A 15,960-nucleotide genomic window follows, 5' to 3' on the forward strand; every position below is an offset into this window, starting at 1 on the left:
TTTCTTTTGACCCTTTGTTCCTCGGTGTACCACATTATCAGACGCTGCACACGTTTTTTAAGTAGTCTCGGCCTCGGGTGGCCTTTTGAGGGAGTAATGGGAGGTTTCTGCGTGTGGTTCTGTTGAGATATCTGGAGTGGAATTATGTCAAGGTAATGTGAGGTTTTTCTTCCAGTCTAGGCGGAAGACAATCAGTTGAGCGTATTACCAACAGCTAATCTGGTATAGGAGGATATATCAAGAAACGGTACAAAGGCCAGAATGCTGCATTTGCATCTATTGCGAATACAAAAAATAGAGTGAAACCAGTTCCCCTCCCCTACTACATTCTATGATTACATCTCTGCATATCATGGGTCACTTTTATTAAAAGCATCATTACTACAGTTGGCAGCAATTTACATTTTATCTTACATGATAGCAGTTTTCAAAGGAAAAAAAAATAAAAGGACATCACAACGAAGAAAAACAAGACATTTACAAAGTCATGTCTGTAAACTTCAAGGCTAGTTTAGAGCTGAGGTAATGCTGTTTTAGCTTGTGGCTAAAGTAACGAAGTCCTTTAATTTAAAAAAGGTACCTGATTCTCTCTTCTCTCACTCTTTATTTATTCATCTATTTATTTTGTTTATACCAGTGCATTACAAGACCACGAGACAATGGAACTGCAGTTCTGTCTGGCAAGAACCCTCCCAGTAGGTTAATTTCCAAAGGGACCCTTCACATTCAACAGCTGCCTTATTATTGCTGCGCCTCGGGACAGAGACGTTCACACTAAGGTGGAGATTGTCAGAGTGTGTGGATGTGTGTGATGCGCAAGTGCGGGAACCCCCGTGTAGTCAAAAAGGGAAACAAATGAGCAAGGATGATATGTATGGTAAATTTCATCTTGACCTTCACAGCAAAAAAATTAAAATTAAAAAATTAAATATATAACTTCATACTTCCTTTGAGCAGCACTTCCTTCCATTCGTGCCACTTGGTTACAAATCGCTCTTTATTATAATACCAATGGTACCAAAAGAAAAGGAAAAGAAAAACAAAAAAAAAAAGCAGAGCATTATGTAAGTTTCCTTAAAAAGACACGATCATCTCTCAAATTTCATCTCTCCTAGGGATAATAAATAATGCACTGCACAATACTTAATGACCAAGATACCTTTTGACACACCTGTATAACATGACTTGGACTTTTTTTTCTTTTGCTACACTATGTTACAGAACAGCTTATAAAACTAGGTATGAACATTAACTGTGAGTGTAAACAGTAGGACTACCACTTGTCAAAAGTTTTAAACACTTTAACTGAAAACTGGTACTGGTTATCCATCATTTTCATTGTTTTCTATTTCGTCCCCCCCGTCGAGTGAGTCTAGCTCTTCGCCCTGTGCTATCTCGTCTTCTAAGACTGAGGACTCCGCCGTCTTGTCCAGGCTCTCCTCGGCGTCGCTGCCCTCGAGGGTCTCCTCTTCCTGAAAGGCGCCCCCCTCGGCCTTGTCGGGAGCCTTGTCGTCGCCGGAGCCCACGGCGTTCTGCAGTCCCGCCAAGGCGGGGAAGCCCGGCAGCGTCAATCCCCCCAGTCCCGGAGGTAGAAACATGGACGGGTAGAAGAGGCCCGGGGCCATGGTGGACAGGAGGAAGGGGTTGAAGGCGAGCGGGTTGGAGGGCAGGCCGGCCGGGGCAGTAGCAGCACCAACAGATCCATTCGCAGAGTCCGGGCCCGGAACGGCGTCTGTGCTTTTCTCCGAGTCCTTGTTCTCGTCCTCGTTCTCGTTGCCCTTCTCCTCCGCTTTGCACGCGCCGTCTTCCGGCTCCGCGGGGCCGGCCGCGGCCGCGGTGTTGCCGGCAGCGGCGGCTGCGGCGGCGGCGGCGGCGGCGGACAGCGGGGTGTTGAGCAGCCCGCCCAGCCCGAACATGCTGGGCAGGCCGGCCACGCCCGGCAGCACCAGGGGCAGCACGGCGGCCGGGTTCTTGGTGTCGCCTCCGGCGGCGGCGGCGGCAGCGGCTGTGGCCGTGGCCAGTCCCGGAGGGAAGCCCATGAGGCCGGCCAGCTGCAGAGACTGGAGGTTCTGGAGGCTCTGCAGGCTCGTCAGGTCCATCCCAGCGAACAGGCTGTTCACCAGCAGGGGGTTGATGCCCGACGTGGAGGCCACGGCGGCGGCGGCGGCGCGGGCGATTTCACTTTTGGGCCTCCGGCCCCGCCGGCTCGCCCCTTCTCCCCGCACCACGGGTCCGGTGAGAAGACGGTCAAACATCGACTCAGGAACGAAACCCTGAAAGGAAGGGAGAGGCAAACAGGGGCTATCAAAAGCTTCGGAAGAAGACCTCATTTCCACGCGGGCCTCTGTGATGGACTGAACACTGACATTCGTAATGGAAATACACAAGCAATTATTTCCATTCTAGAAGCTCAAGGAGCAGACCTCGGAAAGCAAAACTTCTCTTTTTTAGCATTACACAGCTCACCGAATTATGTTGAATTGCAGAAAAAAATGTTAAAGGCTACTCTATCGGTGAGGTAAATGTCAAGATATCTGCATCCATTAGCTAACTCGAGAAATAGCACATCAGAAGGAAGTGGAAAACTATGGAAAATTTAATTAAAGTTATATTTTAGTATCCACCCTGGAGAAACAAAAACTCATGTTCACACAAAAACCTGTACATGAATGTTTATAGCAGTTCTACTCATAACTGTCAAAGTCTGAAAATAGCCCAGATGTCCTTCCATGGGTGATGGGTAACCACACCCAGGGGTACATCCACACACAGGAGCCTGAGCAGCAGCGAAACCTGTGACACATGTAACCACTTGGATGAATCTCAGTGTGATGAGTGAAGGAAGCTGTCTCAAAAAGGGTACGTAATTTATGCTTCTGTTTAGGTGACATCCTCAAAAAGACAAAACCTCTAGGGATGGAGAACAGATTGGCGAGTGGTTGCCCTGGGCTAGGGGTGGGGACAGAGAATAATACAAAGGAATTTGGGGGAGTCACAGAACTCTCTGTATTCTGATTATGGTGGCCGGTCAAGAAACCATCCATGTGTGAAGACTGATAGAACTGTATACCAAAAGAAAAGTAAGCACTTTTACTGTATACTTTAAACAGACAGACAAAAAGAAATCAAGACGTTTAAACACATTAATTTAAAAAAGAAACAGTGAAATTAATGCTTAGGCAGAACTGCTGTATTTTTTCATTTGTTTATTTTAAAATCAGAAATCACAGTTAATCTTAAGGATCTCAACCACCATAAATTCCGTTCCACAGATGCTGTTAGCCACGTTTACCTGGGGCATTCCTCCCTGGAGCAAGTCTGCCTCTAAGACTGTGCATGTATATTTCTATACAATCCCTTTAAATCAGAGCTGTCAAATTAATCCACCTTGGTGGATTAATGACATATTGATGATACAAGGAATGATGATGTATTAATGATGTATGAAAATGATGCATTATGTCAACTCCTTTAAGCCAAGAATAAGTTATCACTGAATAATTAATGGCCCACAGAAAATAAAGAAAAATTCAGGAAAACAGTTTTGTACAGATACCTTTCTGGACAGAAAGGCAGAGTCTGTACTTACAGACTGCTTGACTATATCGGTCCAGTCTGGGGCAACTGCAAACTCGGGGTTTTCTTCCAGCCACCGGGGTAGATCCTTCATCGGAGGCGCCATAGCTCCACCCATCTAGGGAGTGGCGTTCGGAAAATGATTTAGAAACAGACAAATCCTTCCCTCTCCCCCTCCCGTCTGTATATCTACACATATACATACACAGATCATATAAATATACATGTATTCTGGAAGAAACATGATTCTTTTCCCCTATAAAAGATGTCAGAATAAAAACACTTCTTTCTGGGAAAAGAAATCACATAGAGATCAATTCCCTTTCCCAATGTTTACCTTCTTCCCATTTCGTTTATTGACAACAGGCACCCTTTCTTCTCCTGTCAAAGTGTTTATATCCAATTTATTAGGGTTTCGACATCTGTGTCGTTTCTGTTTCGGTTTCTGAAACGAGGAAAACAGCACATCTGCATTCTTCTGCAAAAAAACAAAAAACATATTTAGTAAAATTGTACTTAGTACTTATTCTTTCCTATATAAATGACAAACAGAACAGTCAAGCCATTTTCAATTACTATGGAAGTTTCAAGAATCATTTTAATTATTAGAAACCATAGTTTCCTTTGAAAGGAAAGACTATTCTCTTTTTCCTTTACTTAAGGAACAAACTTAGAAGCGGAGAACATGCTTTTCCTTTTATCTCTCAATAACTTGCTTAAAATCTTTTCTTCAAATGTTTAACCAAGTCATGGTATTTGAAAAGGAAACTTTCTCTGGTACCTTTGCTGATCTCTACTCAGAGACTTGAGTGGATACAGAGGTGATCTCACATCTACGACGTGCGACTGTACATGAGGAGAAACAACCCAAGGGATAAAAGAGCCTTTGCAGGAGGGTGCATTCTGAGTGGCAGGAACTCAACAAGATAAAATGTAAACTCCTACACTTAAGTTTTCAAAAATTCAGGGCTTCCCTGGTGGCGCAGTGGCTGAGAGTCCGCCTGCCGATGCAGGGGACACGGGTTCGTGCCCCGGTCCGGGAAGATCCCACATGCCGCAGAGCGGCTGGGCCCGTGAGCCATGGCCGCTGAGCCTGCGCTCCGCAACGGGAGAGACCACAGCAGTGAGAGGCCCGCGTACCGCAAAAAAAAAAAAAAAAAAAAAAAAAAGAAATTCAATCTCATAAGTTATAGGACATAAGACATGTGCAGAGCTAGCTCGCAAGCAGTTTAAGTGACAAATCATCTGGAGATCCTGTCTCATGTTTAATAAACGGCATTGAGTGTTAGCTGTTTAAGAAAGAAGCTAAAAAGTCTTGGGCTGTGTTAGCGGCTCAGATCTCTGCAGTAACAGCTTCCTAATATTCTGTGCTAGGCAGACCCAGTCCAGAGACCAATTAGAGCACGTTGGGGAGTGTCTTCCCAATAACGAGACCCCCCTGGAAACCACGCCATGTGAAGAGTAACAGAAAAAAAACCACATCTACTTGGTGGGAGAAGGAAAAAGCAAGGAAATGCATACTAGGCGTCTTCAAAGAAGTACAAGGCTGCCCTTCACGTACGACGGACCTGAAGCTAGTTTCCCTAATGTAGAATATACAATGACAAAAGCTGGGAAACGTCCGAGATGACGAGACAGTCAAGTGAAAGGCAGAGGGACCACGGATTGCTCCGTCGCATGGGAGAAGGAAATGGACTGACTGAGCAAGAATCCTCCCAACTCTACACTCTGTGATACTCACTGGTACGTAACTTGGCATATCAACAGTGTAAGCGGGATGCAGCTTCAGCCATTCAACTAAGTCCTTATTTTTAGGAGCTTCTTCCCCCACCAGCCTAGTCCCATCTTCGAGATTTATAACAGGGATCCGCGTGTCTGGGTCCAGCTGTCCAGGAGAAGGAATGTTTCTTGTAGGTGGGGTCTCTATATCTTCTTCAAAAGCTTTGGTCACCTCAGCATCCTCCTGCAGAAAGTTGACAATGGTCGGAATTCTCACATGAAGAGAGAGATCCTGACAACATCCTAGCCCGAGGAGACGCCAGCCTAGCATAATGGATCTCTGATCATAAAGGGAAGAAAGTTACTTGAAACAACGGCGGTTTGGGAACAGCTATTAAATGAGAAGACGGAACGTGTATCATTCTTCACACTGTAGAATTAGTAATGGGGTAGAAAATTCACAGTCCATCGCCGCTCCATGCTTGAGATCTTAAGCAAGCCGCTAGGAGCATGACACGGGCAGTGGAGCCTGAGCCCGATATGGATGAAAGGTAGCCTCTCAATCTCTTTTGGGGATCCCTGGATAGCATCATTAAAGAAATTATAATTAAAGGAATGTTCCCAAAGCCAGTTTACACCTAGCTTTGTGGCACTCTGTGATCAGCACACTTTTGTCAGTAGTACCATAGTTCGTATTAGGCGTGTGTGGCAACACTGGAAAGATCAATGCTAACTGGAGTTGAGTTACAGTTGAGACTCTACCATCGCCCAGCCACTGGTCCTCAAACTCCGTTATTTCAACCTGCAGACGTCTTCAGTGAGGCCCATCTGTCCATCCCTACTGTTCCCGCTTTGGTTCAGGTCTCCGTCACTGACCACCTGTATCACTGCATTACTCCTAAACGGTCCACCTGATTCTAGTTCCACCCTTCTTTAATCCAACCTCCACTCTGCTCCAAAATCATGCTACATCATTCCCCTGTTTAAGCTATTTTGATAAGTGAACCCGCATCACCTTCAGGATAAAATCCAAGTTCTTTAGCATAAAAATCACAGCCCTCCGTGATTTGCAGCCTACCTTGTCGGCAAGGTCATCTCTGCCGAAGCTGCCTCCTCACCAAATTCCCTGGCCAGTGACTTTCAGTTCACCAGACACGATAGGCTCTCTCTGGCCTCAGTCCCTTTGCACATGCTCTCCCCGCCCCCTCTTTTCAAATGACTTACCCCCATACAACCTTCAAACTTTCACCAAGGTATGACCAACTCCAGGGAAACTGCCCCATCTGTTTCTCCCCATATCCACCTCCTCCAGTCCCATGCTTCCTCTGGGTTTTCAAAGTACCCCAGGGACTTCTCACAACAGTGATATGCTGTTATTTATCTGTCACCCATCTTATACACTGAGTTCTCTGGTGCAAGCACCCGTCGGGCCTTTATTCTTCGCGTCCCCCGTGCCTGGCACAGGGCGGGGTTGGCTCTCACAACTTAACTTACTTTTCACGGCTGCACAGTGGTCTCCAGTTTGAATGCTAACACAAGATTTTGGGATCTGTCTTGTTCCACACAAGTAACCTTGCCGACCTCTATACCTCTTCACTACTCAGTTTATTTACAGACCAATCAGCATTCTCCTTGTATTTTATGTGCATGCACATAACCCTCTATAATACCAAATGAGGAATCCCCAAATTCCAACAGTTAAGAGTTAAAAAAATATATATATATATTAAAATACATTCTCTTAACATCTGTTAGGAGTTTTGAGCCAGGTTGCTAAATATGACTTCAGGGAAAAAAACAAATTCCTAGGGACAGCTTAAAATATGTGAATGAATAAAGTCAGCCGTGAGTTTAATATAGGGTGTACAACTACAATAGGAAGGAGCACTTGGTCGCGCTGACTGTTAATCCCTGACGCTGGGTCCACAGACAAACGTGAGATTCAAATTGAAAGACAGTAAATGAAGCCGTGTGTGAGCTGCAGGAACTCCCCGATTTGTTGATGTTTGTTCAGTGAACAAAACCTATCAAAGCATCAGCGTGGTTCCCAGCAGGAAGCTAATGCCTGGCGATGCCACTTTGGGGACCACACACCTAGAAACGGCGTTTTAACTTAGGGAAAAAACAATCACAGCTGATCCACTGTGAGGTGTATTTTTCAAGATTCTAGAAGTTGTCAGATGATCGACAAAAATGACCATTGCTACCCCTGGTACATTTGTAGTGAGTTTTGAAAATTACCTTTTAACCACCCGGATGCTTCTGGTTTAATCAGACCCCGCTAGGGGCCAGTTTCAGTGAAGAGGCTATTTTGTCACTTCGAGACTCTAACTTGACCACGCCTTCCCTACTCTTTTATTAAGTTTCCTCTAAGTTCAAGAAATAAAAACTGGGGAAATAAAAACTGGGGAAATAATAACAGGAATGAGATAAGGAAAAACATATTGAAACAAACGTCTCCCCTCGGTGTTTCCCAAACTGTGTCCCGCCGCCCAGGGGATGGGCCGGCCGCCGGCATCCCACCTCCTCGGGCAGGAGCTCCAGCACCTCTGTGCTGATTCGGGTTTCAAATCCAAAGGCTTACAGTACCTTGTACCAATTTCAGTGCTTTAAAAAGACTTCGTGTAATCGGGTTCTCTGGGGTAAAACCTCATCGTTAGTTGGGCGGCACTTTTTTAGGTGAGTGGTTGAAGCGGATTAGGGAAGAGAGTTCTTTTGATTACACTGCACTCATTTCCTTTGAATTGAAGAAGAAAATGACAAAATCCACTGACACACGTATTTCTTGCAAACCTAAACTAGCACAGGTCTCAATTCAGTTGAGATTTTTTAAATATCTGTTTCTGGAGGCAAGAGAATTTGCAATCACTAGCTTTGCATGCGAACAAAAATCTTAAGTCTGAAACTGAACGAATCTAATAAACGCCAGGCCCCAAACAGATGGATGCTTTAAAGAGCAGAAGCTTTTTCCACCTCGAGGGTTCAGAGCTAATGATTACAGGCTCAGAAGAACATGTTTTTGTTTTGGGCTACTCTTCCGAGAGTGATCAATATATTAGGATCTCGGGCAGAATAAATCCTCAAGCTACCCATGGTTCAGGCCGAGTGACCTGCGTCAACGCTCAACACAGTTTTCTGGCTCAGAACCACGACTCTGTCCATCGCGACTGCTTCTTTAGCGGAAGGGGCCGGCTTTTGCGCCGCGTCACCGAGGGGCGCGTGCCCCGGAGTGGGCAGCAGAGCCGGGACCCGGGCCGCTGGGGCGGGCACGGGCACGCGGGGAGGAGCCAGCCCCTGGACTTACTGCACTCAATGACGTCCGTTTGTGGCTCATGAACAGCAGGTCGAGGCCCTCCACGTTTTTCCTCCTTCCCCGCCTCCTCTTCATGGGAGGCTCTCCGTCCACAAGGGAGCCGTTGAGCAGATGCCTGGCGGGCGTGCGGGACAGGCCTGCCTGGAGCAGCTCCATTTGAGTCTTAAAGGCATCAGACATGGGCGCCGAGACATTAGGCAAGATAAACTTTGAAGTAAGAGATGAAAAATTTGAGGTAGAGCTTGCTGCCTCTCTCGAGGCCTTTGATAAATCGACAACTTTCTCTTGTCCGTTTTCCGAGACCACCTGATTCTCCCGCAGCTGGGCAACCATCTCCATGAGGTTTCGCCGCTTGGCAGCTCTTTCGGCCTCGATTTCGATCTTTCTCCTCCTCCTCCTCCTCTGGCGAGGGACGGAGAGGTTGAGGGCGTCTTCCTGTTGAGAAATCCCAACACAAGAGTGAGCCAAAACTGCACCTGCTGCACGGGCCGGCTCGCGGAAAGCGGGAACGAGAAGCTTAAGGAATTAAACATCCGAGGCTGCTGAACGGAGCTGAGGAAACAGCCGCCTCCTTAGTTCTCAGCAGGACCAGCGAACATGAGCTTCCAAACCGAGTCAAGGGAGCTTATCTTTAAGCGGCACCAGCAAAGCGCTCTAACTGACCTTGGACAACTGAGGGGAAGCGGTGAGGTCCTCGCTGCCGCTGATGCTCGCCTGGCCCACCATGGAGAGCTCGGCCAGGCTCCTCTTCTGCAGGGGGCTGTCGGCAGTGGGGGGCGTGTAGCCGGGGATGAGGCCCTGGAAATCAAACATCTGGCGCCTATTTACCGGCCATTTGCCTTTCAACACTGCTTCACAGATGTTGTCTAATCGGTTTATCATTACTCGATCCTGGAGGGAGAAGAAAAGCCACACGAAACTGTAACAAAGACCTGGTGAAAATTACGGGATGAATACATCCACTGAGACGCTGAAGAGCAGAAAAGGCTTAAAAGCAGACGGGCGAGCGAAAAGCAAAAGTAAACAAAAAGCAAACAAGCATGGAAATAAACCAAACCCACCAGAACCACTTTACTCTGGCGTGAGGCCTGAAGGTGACCGCAACACATAAGACTCAGCATTTTTCAATTATGAACAATGAATCACACAAACGAGAGAACGTTACATAACCACCACCTCTAAAATGTCCCCATGTTTTACAAGTAACTGTTGTGCAGGCTTAAAGATTGTTGGTGCACGTCAGCAGGTGACAGTGGAAGCCTGCAGTCAGCTTCTCGACGCTCTCGTGCTTCAGTCCCCAGGCTGGACTGCAGCCTGTCCCAGGAAGTGGGACATCATTAGCGTCACTATTAATAAAGTTCAGCATTACGAATGGGCACCAACCTAGGAACACCTAATGAGCGTCAATTTGCATCTCCCACCTATTATCACTTCAAGTTTCATTGAAGCGTGTCCTTTAAAAATGTCTAATTACAGCTCTTAGACCCAGTTTCCATAGATTAAAAGCCTGCTACTATAGACCTTTCGGCTTACCTGGGAAGCTGCCTTCTCAACTCAATAAGGCAGACTAGCAAAACAGGGGAAATAAGGGAGCATACAGAGGAAAAAAAAAATGTCTCCGATAGTACATTCTTCAGTTAAAAAGTTCACAGTGTTTCTTTCACAATTAATACTATGGGAGAGCAGCCCGGGGATGAGTCGAAGGAAGCCTTTTCTGTGTTGTTTGTTTTAAACCAGACACAGCCCTGTTATGGTGATTAGGATGATTATCTCTCCACCCTGAGAAACAGACCCAAATTACATAGGGATTTATTGTAAAATTATGCCAGTTAGCCAAAAAAGTAATTTCTACTTTGCTTTTGGGTTATAGATAACTACATTTGGAATTATCTCATAATGTATTCGAGCAAATGGGTCAACGCCCACCCTCTCCCCAGTTCAGAAGATTACAGGGTTCCAAATGTATGAAGTTGTCTTAAATTTGAAAGTTCTGCTTCAGGATTTAAAAAAAACCCGAAACACACAGTTTTAAAGTACACACAGGTTCCATCGGGCATTCTTGTTGGGATTACAAAATGGTACAATGGCTGTGGAAAACAGTATAGAGGTTCCCCCCAAAATTAAAAATAGAACCATCACATGATCCAGCAATACCACTTATGGGTATGTTTCCAAAAGAAATGAAAGCAGGGTCTCAAAGAGACATTAGTCCATTCACATTTACAGTAGCACCATAATAAGCCAAGAGGAGGAAGGTACCCAAAAGTCCCAATGATGGATGAATGGATAAAGAAAATGTGGTATATACACACGACAGAATATTATTCAGCCTTAAAACAGAAGGAAATCCTGTTACATGCTTTGACACAGATGGACCTTGAGGACATTACACTAAGTGAAATAAACCAGTCATAAAAGAACTAGTACTGTATGATTCCACTTATATGAGGTATCTAAGCTAAAGTAGTCAAGTTCACAGAAACAGAAAGTAGAATAGTAGTTGTCTAGGGGCAGTGGGGCAGGGGAGTTCATCTACGGGGAAGGAGTTTCAGTCCTGCAAGATAAAAAGAAGTCCTGGGGGTCTCTTTTACAACAACCTGAAAATATTTAACTCTACCCAACTACACACTTAAAAACAGTCAAGATTGTAAATTTCACGGTATGTGTTTTTTACCACAATAAAAAATTCTTTTTAAAAAAGATTCACACATTTTATTTTGTCAGATGGGTGAGTCTTTTGAAACAATAATCCATAGACGGTACTAGACAAATAATCTAAAACACCGTGAGGAAGCAAAGATCCTTATGAACAGTTCTTTTTTCTTATTCGCTTTGCTTCCTGGCACCTTTCCTATCCTATTAAAAAAGTTATTCCACAAAATTTTTTCTTTGGGCTTTCCCAGATCGTTCTTTTAAAAACACAAGAAAAATCTACAATCTTCATACACTGTGTTAGAGTTTACCTTAAAATTAGTTGAAAAATCAAGCTAGAATGATTTCCTCCACCCTATTCTTTTTTGGTCACCAAAACAACAACAACAACAAAACCCCACCGACCTTAGGCCAAAATGAGAAGGCAAACGTTCTTTCATGAAGGAGCTGAGCTACGGACGGATCTCCATCCTCCATGTAGAATCCGTCTCGGGTCTCATCCCTAGCAGTGCTCATGGAAGCATTGCTCTCTTCATCAAAATTCTTCCCTCTCGAGACAGTTCCTGCTGAGAAATGAGTTAATGTGCATCGCTCACAACCAGCATATCGCTGGAAAGGGAGTGTAGAAAAGACATGATTTAATATCTGAATGCTGATGAGCTCCATTTTATCGAGTACCTACTGCAGCTACAATGGTATTAGGCATGTTACAAGTCTTGTCGCTTAAAGCTTGCAAGGGCCCTTTCACGTAGATGGTGTCATTCCTGTTTTACAGATGAGGAAGTAGAGGCTTAGGGACCTTACGTCTCACTAGTCGTCAGGCATCCTGCGAACAAGTCTCATAGGCGGCTGAATCGACAGCCAAGCCTCTGACCCAGCAGAGCCTCTGTTCCTCCACCAGGAAAAGGACTAATGCGTTGGCCACAGTTCCGAGCCGCAGCTCCGGCAGAAAAGTACAACGCGGCGCTTCACTTTTCCTTCGTGGCAGGTACGGCAACCTACCTGGGACTTAGGAAGAGAACTGGTTCTTCCCAGATTCTACTCCCACCCTTTACTTCGGAATGAAAAATAAAGCATCATTTGTTTTAAAATTGTTAGTGTCTGTAAAACCCTCCTTCTGGGAAGTCAAGTCGTTCGAAATAGCATGCTCACACATCATATCAGAGCAAAACGTACATCTAGGCATAACCTGACACTATTCCTTCACAGAAAGAAATGTACGCTCATTACCTTTAAAAAACGACCGGGGCGGGGGGGGGGGGGCGAAGAGCACCAGTCACATGACAGGAAGACACCTGCGGGGATGGGGTCAGGAGAGGCCTGAAGGGCCAGGAGTTACCTTCGGGCTGGGAAGACTCTTCCGACTTGTCATCGTCCTCCAGCTTTTCCTCTTCGTCCTCCTCGGAACCCTTTTCTGAAATGGACTTGGGCCCCATGTCCGCACCGACCTCCGCCCCTCTCGGATCGCTCTTCCCAGCGCCGGGCTCGGCCTCGGCCTCGCGGTCCTGCTTCCGGTCCTTCCCGCCGCCCTCGGCCTCCTCCTCCTCTGCCTCGGCCTCCCCCCCCTCCCCGGCCTTGGCCTCCGCCCCTCCCGCCTTCTCCTCCTGGCCCGGGGCGGCGGTGGGGGCGGCGGTGGCGGTGGCGGTGGCGGCGGCGGCGGGCATCTGGCCAAAGCCCAGGGCCAGAGCGCTCAGGGCCGGGGCGCCGGCCGCCCCTCGGGTCTGGGCGAAAGTTTTGTGCGCGTCCAGGAAGGAGAGCTCGGGGTCGTTGAGGATGTGGTAGTCCGTGCGACTGACCCCGTGCTTGGCGGCGCCCACCAGCAGGTCCCGGTCGTGCCTGCCGCACTCCCACCACTCGGGCAGGTCCAGGCTGGGCTGGCAGAGCCGGAGCCGCTCGGCCAGCTGCGGGTGGCGCAGCACCTGCTCGCGGATCTTCCGCAGCAGCTCGATGCGGTACAGGGTGCGCGAGGCGCGCTCCTCCGTGATGGGCTCGATCGCCGAGGGCAGGTCGGGCGGCTCTGCGGCAGGGGGAGCGCGTGTCACCCGAGGGCGCCCGCCCCTCCCCCGCCCCGCTGTTCCGTGCCCGGCGAACCTACCGCCATCTGGCTTGGCGGGCACGCGACACACCCGCCGGCACATGGCCACGAAGCAGCTGAAGTACTTCTCCAGACTCTCATCGGACTTCTTGTCAAGCCTGGCAAAGGCTCGGAATTGGTTCCAGTCGAACTGCTGTTTCGCCGGGTCAAAAATAACCCCAAACGTGGACACCACGCGGTAAAAGTCCGCCTCTTCCCGTCTCGTCCACCTGTCAGAAAGGAGACGTTAGCCGGACTTGGGCTGCGTAAAAAGGCTTCACATTTACTACTGCTTTTCCTCGTTTGCCCTGAACTTAATTCACAGGGCTTGTCTCTTTCTGGGGGGGGCGGGGGGGCGGCGGGGCGCTTTGACGGCGGTTATCTTGCCTGCGATGTCTGCTTCCCGCGGGTGCAGAAGAACAGAGGAGAGGGCAAGGTACCAGGCGCTGGTAGACCCTCGGAAACTCACTTCTGCCGTTTCTCCGATATTATAGCCTCCCTTTCAGCTTCCAGGGCCCGCACTTCCTCCCGGGGCCGCCGTCTCCGCCGGTCGGTCTTCATCAGGGCCTCCTGCCTCATCTGCTGCCTTTTATAGCTGCGCTGATAGGCGGTAATGAGCCTGCGCAGACGGGTGGTCAGGGTCGAGGTATTGGGCCAGTACAGCTGGCCTAACTCAGCGCTGCCCTCGCTGTGCTTGCCTGGGGAATCGAAGAGAAGATTTCTGAATGCGTAGCCATAACCTCGCCATACACAGGGTTTCCCAGCAAAACGAGACGACTCGCTAACATTCAAATGGCAGCATGGGAAAGGGCATCGTAGTGCTCTCGTTTTTAAAATATAAATAAGGAGTGATGTTAGTGTGGAACTTGTAAACCATTTCTTTCTCAGCTCCTTAGGGGGAAAAAACCAAGGTCGTACGTCAATCCTACATAAAGAAACATACTTTGTGCCACAGACTACGTGATAAGGGTGCTCTCCTGTAATGTGATAATCTTGAACGTAAAAAACAATCACATGATTGTTAGCTAATGATCTGACATTAGGAAAAAAGGGTAGTAGTGTCTCAATAAACTGGCAGATACTTAACAAATGCCCTGTTTGTAAGAGCTGTACTTCTAAAGATGCTTAAAAGTTTTCACCACCTGATTTGAAACATAAATATGTAAATTATCTTAATCCAAAAAATAGTTACTTTATCAAAGAAATTCAACAGAATGAAAAACCGAGAATAAACAGGCATTAGAATTCTTCACAAAAGAGGTGAGTCAGCATAGATGAAGCGGCACTTGAAGACACCGCCGTGGTGAAGCGGCAGCCGTCCAGCTGCAAGGCAAGGCCTGCACCCCACTCTTCAGCCCTGCTCCCCCTGGCTTTCAGGGAGTCATACCTGGGCCGCGTATTTCCATGGGTTCTTCCTTATCTTCTGGAGGAGAATTTGCAAATTCCTCAAAAGCAAAGCGAGAAAGAGAAATTATTTTAATTTGCGGTTTTATTTTGCTTTTATCTTTTAAAGAAAAGGCCGTTATCTATAAAGTTTAACAAGTCTTATATGAGCATACAATATTTTACTGGTGCCGTAAAAGTCAATGTACTCAAGTTCTTACATCTATTTCATCCTTGAACGGCGTTCTGGTTGGTTTATATTCTGGGTCTTCATCTTCTCTATCAAATTCTCCCCTATATAAAATTTTAAAAAATGTTTAAATCACACTGATTAGCAAGAGACTGAAGGGAGCCTGGGAAAGAGTAACAACCCGCCTGATGCTACTTTGAATTCTGAGTCTGACATCCAAAGCGACTCTGTCGGTATTCAAAGCGTGCAGCCATGAGGGGTAGGGGTGTGTGTGTGTGTGTGTGTGTGTGTGTGTGTGTGTGTGTGTGTGTGTGTGTGTGTGTGTGTGTGTGTGTGTGTGTGTGTGTGTGTGTGTGTGTGTGCGCGCGCGCGCGCGCTGGGGGGCGGGGGGTTGTCATCATTTGGAAAAGACAGACAAGTTGCAGATTATCTAGATCATATATTGTGTTTAAATAGTCATTATGATATATAAACAGACTACACTGGTAAACATCACTTAAGTCCAAATCAGATGCAATGTAATGCACAGTGCCGTGTAAGAACTGAACCCTGCCAGTAGATGTGACACTGACATAAAGTTTATTAAAATTTTAAAATGTCCTTCTTACCCATCACCGCCATCTGCTAGCATGTCTGTTCCTCTCTGCTCGGCAGCGATGGCCTTGGCATCGGGCATACCAACTCGTTCCAGGAAGCACAGCGCGGGGTCAGCTCGCATGGAATTGTACTTCTCGTACCCTGTGCCGTCCCACCGGCCCACAGAGGACACACACGGAAACAACAAAGGCCCGTCACTCACAGAATCACGAGCACGGCCACCTCACCCGTGGCTCTCGACTGAGATGATCATTTTATGTTGGCTTTAAACGAACCAGGCTGCAGTAGCCTATTCTACGGAACACTTATCCCCGGGCAGATTTGGAGGGGGAGGAGGGGGCCAGGTTACATTTCAGGGATGTTATCAGAATGACTGCAAATACTAACGGAAAAACGGGTTCAGAATAACTGCAAGACGCCTGGGAAGGTGTCTGACCGGACTGTCCCCAGGATCTA

At 47.3% G+C, this 15,960-nt stretch overlaps 1 protein-coding gene across 11 annotated transcripts in view; it reads right to left on the reverse strand.

The window, feature by feature from the left end:
* Positions 1 to 262: 262 nt before the first annotated feature.
* CHD7 (chromodomain helicase DNA binding protein 7) overlaps positions 263 to 15,960 on the reverse strand; it is a 178,729-nt gene continuing 163,031 nt past the window's right edge. For 8 of the 11 annotated variants that reach the window (XM_089899123.1, XM_089899122.1, XM_089899119.1 and 5 more), the window contains 13 exons: positions 15,516 to 15,645; positions 14,939 to 15,011; positions 14,722 to 14,779; positions 13,804 to 14,032; positions 13,356 to 13,564; positions 12,600 to 13,277; positions 11,666 to 11,826; positions 9,272 to 9,499; positions 8,600 to 9,043; positions 5,318 to 5,539; positions 3,914 to 4,054; positions 3,590 to 3,694; positions 263 to 2,273 (listed from right to left, as the gene is read on the reverse strand). In XM_089899123.1, coding sequence (XP_089755249.1) covers positions 1,323 to 2,273; positions 3,590 to 3,694; positions 3,914 to 4,054; positions 5,318 to 5,539; positions 8,600 to 9,043; positions 9,272 to 9,499; positions 11,666 to 11,826; positions 12,600 to 13,277; positions 13,356 to 13,564; positions 13,804 to 14,032; positions 14,722 to 14,779; positions 14,939 to 15,011; positions 15,516 to 15,645 — 3,629 coding nt within the window. In that variant the 3' untranslated portion in view covers positions 263 to 1,322. Of the gene's footprint in view, positions 2,274 to 3,589; positions 3,695 to 3,913; positions 4,055 to 5,317; positions 5,540 to 7,884; positions 8,033 to 8,599; positions 9,044 to 9,271; positions 9,500 to 11,665; positions 11,827 to 12,599; positions 13,565 to 13,803; positions 14,033 to 14,721; positions 14,780 to 14,938; positions 15,012 to 15,515; positions 15,646 to 15,960 lie in introns of those variants that run through there. The other 3 variants (XM_089899117.1, XM_089899121.1, XR_016388556.1) reach the window with 3 other exon arrangements.

The sequence above is a fragment of the Delphinapterus leucas genome, chromosome 17 (assembly GCF_059928025.1).
Source record: "Delphinapterus leucas isolate spDelLeu-1000000601 "Yukka" chromosome 17, BTC_Dleu_Yukka2, whole genome shotgun sequence".
In the NCBI taxonomy this organism is placed as follows: domain Eukaryota; kingdom Metazoa; phylum Chordata; class Mammalia; order Artiodactyla; family Monodontidae; genus Delphinapterus; species Delphinapterus leucas.